General features: G+C 37.4%; 1 protein-coding gene across 2 annotated transcripts; it reads left to right on the top strand.

Moving 5' to 3' along the window:
* The first annotated feature begins 7499 nt into the window (after window positions 1–7499).
* LOC107802543 (small ribosomal subunit protein bS6m) lies at window positions 7500–10912 on the top strand. 2 transcript variants are annotated; one of them, XM_075249968.1, is made up of 4 exons: window positions 7500–7701; window positions 9494–9702; window positions 10059–10129; window positions 10328–10465. In XM_075249968.1, exons 2-4 carry the CDS (start codon window positions 9520–9522, stop codon window positions 10335–10337), a joined length of 264 nt encoding a protein of 87 aa, XP_075106069.1. In that variant the 5' UTR covers window positions 7500–7701; window positions 9494–9519; the 3' UTR covers window positions 10338–10465. The 2 variants fall into 2 exon arrangements, with proteins under 2 accessions (XP_075106069.1, XP_016481543.1); XM_016626057.2 differs by lacking the exon at window positions 10059–10129 and having other exon boundaries at window positions 7535–7701; window positions 10328–10912.
* The last annotated feature ends 357 nt before the right edge of the window (window positions 10913–11269 follow it).

Below are 11269 nucleotides of genomic sequence, written 5' to 3'. Positions count from 1 at the left end.
AGTGGAAAAGAATCTTTAGGACATGCTTTGTTAAGGTCTGTGTAATCTACACAAACTCGCCACTTACCATTCTTTTTCGGTACCACAATAGTATTGGCTAACCAATTAGGATACCTTACCTCACGAATAGACCCAATCTTTAGTATTTTTTGAACCTCATCTTGAATCACCTAATTTTTGAAAGTTCCTTGCTTTCTCTTCTTTTGTTTGACCGGTGGATATGATAGGTCTTCATTTAATTTGTGAGTCATTACCTCCGGTGGTATTCCTGTCATATCAGAGTGGGACCAAGCAAAACAATCCACGTTAGTTTTCAAAAATTCAATCAACTTACCTTTCATGTCCTGGATTAGATTGGCCCCTGCGTAGACCTTTCTATCAGGCCATTGTGCAAATAACACCACAGCCTTCAGTTCTTCAATTGTTGTCTTGATATTTTCGTTTTCCTCTGGTTCTTGAATGGTATATGGCCTTGAGTCCATATCTGTTCGCCCTTGTTTAGTTGAGGTTTGTGTTGTGGTACCCTCAACTGGATTCTGTGATTGCTATTTTTCTTCGTTTCTCGTACTTGTCTCTGCTACAGAGTTGATGTTCCTGGATATATGTTGGTCCCCACGGATTTGACATATTCCCAATGGTGATGGAAACTTAATAACTTGATGCAAGGTTGACGAAACGACATCCATCTCGTAGATCCATGGTCTCCCAAGGATCATATTGTAAGCCATCTCCATATCTACTACCTAAAACTTTGTATCTTTGACAACTCCTTCTGCGAATGTAGTAAGTATTACCTCTCCTTTTGTTACGACACTGGAATTGTCGAATCTAGATAGAGTATGCGCCTTTGGTATTAATTTATCTTCAGCTTGCATCTCACGTAATACTCTTAACAGAATAATGTTCACGGAACTACCTGGATCAATCAAAACTCGTTTTACATTAGTATCATGTACAAGTAGAGATATTACCAGTGGATCGTTATGAGGAGATAATACGCCATCCGCATCTGCATCATCAAACGTAATGCTTTCTTCCTCTAAGACATGTCACACTCGTTTCCCTTGGGTAATTGTGACTTTGGAAATTGTATTGGCTGCCGTGTACGTCACACCATTGATATCTTCACCTCCACTTATAATGTTGATGGTCCTTTTGGGAGAAGGTGGTTTAGGGGGCTCCTGCATATTCTTTATGTATGCTTGCTTACCTTTCTCACTGAATAACTCGATGAGATAACCCTGTTTTAATAAATGATCAACTTCACTTTGTAAAAACCTACAGTCTACCGTTTTATGCCCGTGATCATTGTGAAATTCACACCAATGATCAGGATTGCGCCTGTTTTGATTCGATCTCATCTCTTTTGGCCATCGAACCTTGTCACCCATGCTTCTCAAAACAGCTACGAGTTCGGAAGTGCTCACATTGAAATTATAACTGCCAAACCTCGCCTTCAAGTTTCTATCATCATCTCGTGGCTCACGCGTGTTTCAATCATTCTCAAATCTTGATGACGAGCCCGACTCTCTATTCCTCGATCTATGATCGTACCTTTGATTGTCATGTTTTGACCGTGAGTCTTTTCCCGCTGGTCCCATGTATGGTTCATACCTGTTTTTACCGGAACTTTTTTCGATTTCTGCCCGTCTCGAACTTATGTTTTCTTCTTTTTGAGACCGTGAGATAATATCTTCCTCTATCCTCAGCTTCGTGCTATACCTGTTGTAAATATCATTCCATGTTGTAGCTATGAATTCAAGAAGACTTTCCTTGAGTCGTCTCGTAGCTTCTGAGCTTTTTCCATTCAAATTACTTGTAAAGGCTATAGCTGCCCAATTGTCAGGTACACGCGGTAATGTCATTCTTTCACGTTGGAATTTGTCCACGAACTCTCTAAGTAATTCTGAGTCCCCTTGCTTGATTTTGAAAATATCTTCCATTCTTTTTTCGACTTTTTGAGCTCCCGAGTGTGCTTTGATGAAAGAATGTGCAAGCTCAGCAAAAGAATTTATAGAATTTTTGGGTAAAAGAGAATACCATGTTAATGAACCCTTAGTGAGTGTTTCACCGATTTTTTTGACCAATACTGATTCGATCTCCTGTTTGGTCAAGTCGTTGCCTTTTACGCCTGTTGTGAATGCAGTTACGTGGTCTTGTGGATCAGTTGTTCCATCGTATTTTGGAATATCAGGCATTTTGAATTTCTTTGGAATTGGGAGGGGAGCAACACTTGGCTTCCAGGGTTGTTGCGAATATTTATCCATATCTATCCCTTTGATTACGGGAGGCACCCCGGGTATTTGCTCTATGCGGTCACTTTGCTCCTTGAGCTGTTTATGCAATGTTAGTACTAAATTTTGTAAATCAGAATTAATTAAGTTACCTGGTTCTCCTTCTCGAGATTCAGTGGGGGTTCCACTACTGCCTGAATTAGCAAGCCCAGAACGAGAGTTTTCCAAAGTGTTGTTATTTGGAGTAGGTGTGGGTGGTGCGGCAGGTAATTGATTAACAAAAGCCTCAAGAGCTTTGTTGACTTGTTGAGCGATTAGCTTTTGTAAAGCTTCATCAATAGCTTCAACATTTTCAAATTGAGCATTTCCATATGCATGAGATCCATTAGGAGTGCCCTCTCGAGATCGTCGAGGGGAGCTTTGTGGAGAAGGGATCGGGATGTGGTCATCCTGTGGATTCCCCTGGAGTTGTTGGTTTCCTTGATTTCCTTGGGTGTTGTCATTGATGTTCGACATAGTTGATGCAACAAAAATGGTTAGGCAAAGAAAGAATAGATTATCAGATTCCCGGTAACAGAACCAATTTGTTTAACCAAAAGTGGAATTTCGGTTAAAACCTTAATTTAGAAGAACTCGGGTTACTGATAATCAAAGAATGAATAAAGGAAAGTGATTTTGCCAACAATAAGATAATCAGAAGAAAACAAAATAAACCAATATATTCAGATAGTATTTCGTGTCCTTACAAATGATCCATTCTCTTCCTTTTATAGCTATCTCCAAGTTATACGTTATGCCTTTGTCATAATAAGGTCATTATAGACAATTAAATGCATTAAATGCTACGTTACATAATCATTGGAATTCAATACAGATTTCCTAACGTTTTTAGTATTTAATGCTTATTAAATACTGTATCTATACTCTCTTGTACTGTCAGATTCATTCTCCTTGATTTTTGGATTAAATAAGTACGAGCGTTGAGTCTTCTGAATAACTGCTCGTGTCTCTTCATGTGCCTCTACTCATATCTGTTGCAACTCGTGCCTCTTTGCCAATTATAATTCTTTGACCAGTCTACGTGTCATGACACGTCATCTTCCAATTACTTTAATATGTAAACTCAATTTTTCCCAATACCAATTTTCTTTGTCAAAGTTGGATACGTCTTCCTATTTGAGTCTGCCTTCGCAATTATTGTGTCAAGGAAGAAATCCACTCAGACGAGCCGAAGGATGCGCATGACGTAGTTTCCTCCGGTCAAGACCCTGTATTTTCTTCTCATAGTGATCAATCTGAATATTGTTCGTACTCATGAATTCATTGTTCAATAATCAAAACCCACTCTGTTAAGAATAGTGCTTTTATTTTGCTTCTGCAATTCCTTTTTCTTCATATCCTCGTTTTCTCGGTTTGCTATCAGTGAAATGTTAAATCATGATTATGATTTTCACATTCTGACACACATTCATGGTTACTTGGAATGTTAGATTAGAGTCCATTTAAAAATCGCTGCCAACACAACCAACAAAAATATTTTGCCACTTTCGTCTCCATTAACGAGAAAAAATATTATGGTATAACGGCTTCACAAAGCAACCAACTGACAATAATTCTTTGGCATCAGTTACATACACTATAGAATGGTGACAAGGGATTGACATCAATGTGTCAAGGAATTGACAAAAGACTTCAATATAATTAGCCCTTATTTTCTTTGATGCAGAGAGTTTCAGTTCTTTTGTGTCTTTTGATCACGTACCAATGGTGATAGCTGAACAAATTCCAACACTTCAATGTCTCTTTCTCGTTTAGTCTCCAACACACAAATGTTAAGACAAACACAGAACATAGTAGATAAATGCCTTAAGCTTGTTGGTGATACTGTGTTCAAATTCAAAAAATCGGAGAAGCATTGCAAGTTGGATTAGTTTGATGAATGAAAGTGCTATAATTTGCATATCATATAGGTGTATGAATAAATAACATACAAATACTTGAAAATGACGGAGTGATTGGAAAAAGTGTTATATATTAAAAGGTTGAGGCCACAACTCTTGCCAATCATTCCAGCTGTTATTATAATATACTATTACTACATTAAATGTAGTCAATAATCTAATATGCAATCGAAAGTCAAGACGTATTAGTCTACAACATAAGGAAGTTTGCATTGAACTTTCATAACAATGAAACGAGTTTTGAAGTATTTGAAATATACTCCAAATTATGCTTTGCACTACAATAAGTATCCCCCGATAATAGAGGGGTATAGTGATGCAAATAGATCACCGGTTTAACCGATTCTAAACAGTAGGTGGAGGAGCAATATCTTGGAAATCGTCCAAACAAATGTGCATTGACCGCTCTACAGTAGAGGCTGAGTTTATAGCCTTAGACAAGGCCGCTGAAGAAGTTGAATGGCTCCGGAATTTCTTGGAACAAACCTTTGGCACCTATATGTATGCATTGTGATAGTCAAGCGGCAACAAATAGGGCATGGAGCGTTATGTATAAAGGAAAATCTTGTCACATTTGACAGAGACACAATACCATTAGACAACTACTTTCTAGTGGTGTTATCACGATTGACTACATAAAGTCAAGAGATAACGTGTCGGATCCACTTACAAAAGACCTATCTAGAGAAGCAGTTGAAAGATCATCGAAGGGAATGGGGCTAAGGCCTAGGACAAGTCATCATGGTGGTAACTCTACCTAGCAGACTGGAGATCCCAAGAGCTAGATTCAAAGAGATCAAACAAAGTTATTAATGACGGTTCAACGTAACATTGTCAAATAACTCAACCCATTCTCGTGATGAAGACAATATTCAGAAATCAAGGTAAAGCATTAAGGCTTTTTGACGAGTCAATAAAGCTTAAAGCTTTTTAATGATTTGCTAAGTCTGACAGGATATGACCGGATAGTGTGTCTATAAGATTACACGTTTAGAAATCACCTATGTGAGTGTGAAATATAAGCCGCTTTAAGGGAAATGAAAGTAAAGACCCATTCTCTAAGCACTCATGAAACCAGGTGGTGTTCATGGCTGAAACGAACACAACCGTGGGAACCAAAGACGGTTAAGGATTGATTGTGTGACTTATGGTTGTCTAGGTATACACCAAAGCTCGACGGTTCAAAGATATCAAATCTACCGATTGATCGAGTATATCCGACATAAGTTCACTATGAAAAGTTCAAAAGGAAACCTACTTATCCAGATGCGATTAATCCTTACTTGCGAATCACACAGTATTTTCATGCATGTTTTTACACATATGTCCATTCCCCATTCATGTGGGGGATTATTATATTTTTCTTTAAAGGGGTGTGAATGAGAAATGGAAGAGGCACCTTTTGAATTGCACCTCTCCATATCACCCTTCCTTTGTCTATAAATTTAGAGGCTTGGCCTCAATTTTACACATGGAAAATCTGAAAACTTCTCTCCTCTTTTCTACATTGTTGCATTATTTTTTCAAATAAATAAAGTGTCAAGTGTAATTTACTCCGTTGTTGAGTTCGCCGAAGTTCTGTAATTTTGATTGCCAGTATTACGGAATAGTTTTTTCCGTTCTATCCTGGGAGGAAGTAATCCATAACCTTGGGCAACAATGAGGGGATTAAATTCCTTAAGGACACACAAGCAACTTGTGGGCTCGAAATTATTTTACGATTTGTCTATTGAACTAATGTGTCTTTTTCTTATGCTTTTCTGGTTTCGAACACAGGTTCTAACAATATTTAAATTTTAAATCACCCAAAATAACATCCAATAACAAGCTTATAAAGAAAAATTGGGTGAATTTTGCAGTAAAACAGTTCTTTAAACCTAAAAATTAGAACCATCCCAAATCTCTTTTGAAGGTAAAGGACGAAAAAGACCGGGTTGTTTTCTGACAGGAAAGTTTCTTTGCCAAGTAATTCTTAAAATCTTTTTAAGGAGTTAGCAGAGAAAACATAGTATGAATATTCATCCAAGACAAGAAGCCATTTGTAGAAAGAAACAACAAGTATACTTCGAACTTTTGACCATATTTTCCATTTTGCATATATCACTCTTTTTAATAAAGTTGAAAACACTAGTACGTAGTTCTTTTCTTGACATCAAAAATAAAGGACTGATTTTCTTAGCATGATAATATTGAGACACAAAAAAGCCTTTCTCAATTATTCGACATGCTTTCCTTCAAGCTGTTCATATGTTGCCTTTTCTTTTTTCGAAATTCGTCACGAGGAAACAATAGTATGCCATAGTGGTGAACTTGTACTATTTTGGACCGAGGGTCTATCGGAAACGGCATTTCTGCCCTATTAGAGCAGGGATAAGGTCTACGTACACACTATCCTTCCCAGACTCCATTTTGTGAGATTTTACCGAGTCTTGTTGTTGTTGTTGTAGTGGTGAACTTGTACTACTTTGGGTCTGACTTCAATAAAATAGATAAAACAAAGAATACCCTTTAGTGTAGAAAAGCTTTTGTGGGACTTGCCTAGGTGGTCGCTCCGAAGCGAGGCACTATCAAAACTCCTTGAGCCGGCTTAGTTTTGTGAGGCTTACGTCTCAAATGTTTGACTGTGCGCCCCAACATGCAAAACATTTAGCACTCGGGGCTCGTCTAATAGTTCCTAATACAAATCATGATGTTAAATTCCTAATTAACACTATTGACACTCAAATTTCTTTAACAAATGAATAATTAAATTTATATTCATCTATAGAAATATGAAAATTGAGAGCAACTCAAAATAATGAATCATGGTACTACATATTTACTAATCGAGAACATTGCGATGATGGATATCATTTGAATATTTCTTCTTAAAATAGATAGTCAAGATTATATCTTCATATGCTATATATCTTCATATCTTAGTTCTATGTCACGCAAAATTATTAGACTTTTAGAGATAAGAAGTGATATTCTAAATTACAGTACTGATGAAGTTTATTGATTATTAACTTTTAGAGAGATAAACTGTGTAGTGATAACATTATTTAAGAAATTGTATTTTTTTTACTTGTTCAAAAGATAAGACGTTATAGTTAATTTTGATGTTATAGTAATATTAGTGCAATGCTATTTTATTAATTTATAAACTAAAAGATTCAAAGATTTATAGGGCTTAAGCTCCATATCTCATGACTCACGCCTCGTTGGGCCGATTTAATTTAAAAGGTTAACTCCCGCTTAGTCATTAAACTCAACAAACCAAGAATAACACAACTAACTCAAAGACCAAAATCACAATTTTTAAAGTTAAAATTACTCATTTAGAATTAGAAATTGGTTGACTTATTCTGTTGATATTCACCTAATTTGGGTCCTTGTTCCAGCCCACATTCTTTCTACAAATTATTCTTCTAAAATCCTAACCACGTTCAGCCGCAAAACCCTCAATTCTTACTCGGGCCTCCCCATCTCTACAGCGAAATCCTCACATTTCCGGCAATCGAACGGTATGTTTCTGCTATTCGCTGGCGTGCTTTTTACCCCTCCCTTCGTCTGTAGATGTTGAATCTATTAGCTTTCTTTTTTTTGATGTATTTGCTCCTTTTTAGAGAGACGGCAACAATAGTTTGACTTGTTCGCTTGTACATCTCTATGCAAAAATTCTGTACATTGAAAAAATTGTTCTACAGAGGAGATTCATATTGTGCTGGCGTAGATGAAGATGGTTTCCTTTTCTATTGAAGATAATTCTTTGAAGAAGGGGGGAAAAAGGAGAAAAGTTAATTAAACGAAAACAAAGGCTGTAAAAGAAAGATATGGTGTTTGAGCTTTCCTCTATATTTGTGTCATCAACTCATCCTTGTAATTCATGTAAACCACAAAACTTTGTACATTTTTGGGAGGGAAGTTTTGTAGTTTGGGCATAGTTTAATAGCTAGGAGACCGAAATATGGTGAACGAGAGATCTTATGACCTTTGTTGAACATTAACATCAGTTGAAAGATTGCAAATACAGAAATTCAGACTTCAGAAAGCGTCAAGGCAGGAAAATACTTATATTCTCTCACCTTTTGAACTTGACATTGACGTGGAAACTTAGTCCAGTTTTCCTTCTCTTTTTGGGGTGGGTGGAGGGGGGAGAGGGGAGGGATTTTACTCTGTTCAGTGTGTGTATGTATATATGTATATCCCTCCCCGGTGGTCTCCAGAGGTTATTGTGTTACTTTGCTGTTTCCTGCGGGGCTAGAGTTAAATGTTTCACTAACTAAATAAAGAGGCCAGAGAATGGTTCATAGGTCCTGACTGGAAGTTAGTATTCTGCTTCTTCATGTGTTGTTCGTCTTTCCCTCTTATGTAGCTGTTTTACTCTTCTTGTCTCAGGTGTGTGTGTCTCATGGATTATTCAAATGGTCACACTAAGAATTCCCTTTGTGTTGCTTATCAGAAAAAAGAATGATCCTCTATCTTGTGCATTTACCAATGCTATCAAAGGCAGAAAGCGCGAAAAAGGCTCTAAGATCCATTGGGGCTTTAAGCACAAAGCGCGAATAAAGTGTGGGCTTTAATCAAGACAGACACAAATGTAGTAAAAATAAAATTATGTATTTGTAGTCCAAGACTTAAGGGGAGCCTTAGCGTAGTTGGTAAAGTTGTTGCCATGTGACCAGGAGGTCACGGGTTCGAGCCGTGGAAACAGCCTCTTGTAAAAATGCAGGGTAAGGCTGCGTATGATAGACCCTTGTGGTCCGGCCCTTCCCCGGACCCCGCACATAGCGGGAGCTTAGTGCACCGGGCTGCCCTTTTTATTATTAGTCCAAGACTAAGAATTATCAGCTTGTATAACAAATATATGGACAAAGAAATTGAAAAAAGTACGATAAGATGAAATATCAATTTTTTAGTGTTGCCTCTTTAGGACTATGCTCATTGGCAAGGAAAAGTATGCCTTAGAGCCTTGATGACGACATTGAAGCACCCACTAAGCGAGGCAGAACACTCACTTGTTTTGTGCCTCGCTTGCGGGCGTAAGTGCGCCTTTGTTTGACAACACTGGCATTCACATTTATTAGCAAAATCCTTTTCCATATGCTCCAAATATTTAAGAATCTGGATTTCATGGTTCATACATTTTCTTCTTCACTTGTGCTACTAAGAAACTTGATAACATGTTAGTTCCGTACTCTGTTTTACTTCAATGGATCTCTTGGTTGAGTTTGCTTTAATCATCTTGTTACAGATGCACATCTTGTCTTAGTTTTGGAGTCTCCAAGCTTTAATGCAATTCATTTTGTGATTCAGGAAGTTGGTTGAACCGCGAGGAGACTATGCCACTTTATGATTGTATGCTTTTACTGAAACCACATGTAAAGGAGGCGGCTCTGATGGACCTTGTTGCAAAGGTTGGGAGGCATGTTTATAGAAAAAATGGTGTGCTTACAGATTTAAAGTCATTTGGTACTGTTAATCTGGGTTATGGCATTAAGAAACTAGATGGAAGATTCTATCAGGTCTGTCTCTATTATTCACATTTGCCTTCTTTCCCGATTAGTAAATGATTTATCAGAAAATCATGAAAGGTGAAATGCAGTGCACAAACATTTAACCATAGAAGCAACAGTGACAAAAAACGGTAGGTGATTTCTTCTCATCAGCCAAACTTTGATTGGCAAAGTTACCAGGTACATGTGTTGGTGGTAGATACCAGATAGCTGGTTGAATAATCGAGTTGTACGAAACATGGCCCGTACACCACAGTTATCAAAAAGAAAAAAACAACTTTTAACTATAGAGGTCCCCAAATATGAAATTATTCTGGCAAAAGTTCTAATTTTTGTTCATTCATTATGTCTGGCGTTTTTACCAGTTGGTCCATCTAGCAGCAGAGATAGAGCTGTTTAGCCCCATCCTCATGTTTCTGCTGCTTTCCACATTCAGGTACATGATATGATAAATACATTTTAGGTCTGTGACGACGACCATGCTTCTGTAATTTCTTTCCGTAATGCACTTCGGGATCTGGGATTGGCCTTTCTGTTCTGTATCTTCACAAAGGAATCAATAGTTTTAGGTCAAGCTTCTGTTCTCAGTATTATGATTATTATTACTACATTTAAAAATGTTGCACGTTTTTAGGGTAAACTGATGCAAATGACACTGATGACACCACCCAGTTTTAACAAAGAGCTGCATTACCTGAACAAAGAAGACCGCCTACTTCGATGGCTTTTGGTTAAGCATCGTGACATCAAATTTGGGTTGGACTTTTTGGGCGAAGATGATGCTAAGACTGAGCTAAGCAAGTTCGGGAGCAACATATATGAAAGTGAGGAAGAAGAGGAAGAGGATGACGATGATGAATATAATGTCGACGAATCTGGGAGGAAGCCAGTCTAGAAAACTGATGATTTTTTATATAAGCTGATCAGATTCAACCATAACCCCAACCGGAGGAAGAAAAAAGAGGCCACAAGTAAAAACCTAAACCTATAACTTAAGCTATGGCTTAAACTAATAGTAGAACAGTAGAAGTTAATAAAATTTCTCGCAGTCGTTTTCTGTCTTTTGATCTCTACTATGACTGAATTTTCGTTGCCACCTTCCATCACCAATCACATGTTTTTTCATCTTGACCATATTTCCTTGACGTTTGATCTATAGTGTGTTTTCTTCTGTAAATATGAGTAGTCAGTCTTATATATGATTCTCTCTCTTCCCTCTCATGGGTTGTGCTCATCAGAGCCTAGATTGCTTTTCCTATTATTTGTTTGCTTTTGGTGCTATACTTATGGGATAGGTAAAATATAGGTTTTACAAAAGAGAAATGAGGCGATGGGAGGCGAATCCTTGTTAACTAAACTAGCAAGAGATGGTTTTCTGCTGCTGTATTTATGTTGCTATCATTCACTTCATACGAAATCAAAAGAAAATTAAATGAGTCCAATACTTTTGTAGTTGTATTATTTTTGCTCTATGCTATAATAAGTGAAGCACTCTATTATGATTCCGACTTTATGTGGGTTCTTACAAGTATAACGTTCCAAGAATTTTAAACCGGATAGAACCGATATTGGAAAA

Source organism: Nicotiana tabacum, chromosome 3 (assembly GCF_000715075.1).
Source record: "Nicotiana tabacum cultivar K326 chromosome 3, ASM71507v2, whole genome shotgun sequence".
Lineage (NCBI taxonomy): Eukaryota > Viridiplantae > Streptophyta > Magnoliopsida > Solanales > Solanaceae > Nicotiana > Nicotiana tabacum.
Note: the sequence above shows the minus strand (reverse complement) of the source record. Positions and strands in the feature narration are given on the sequence as shown.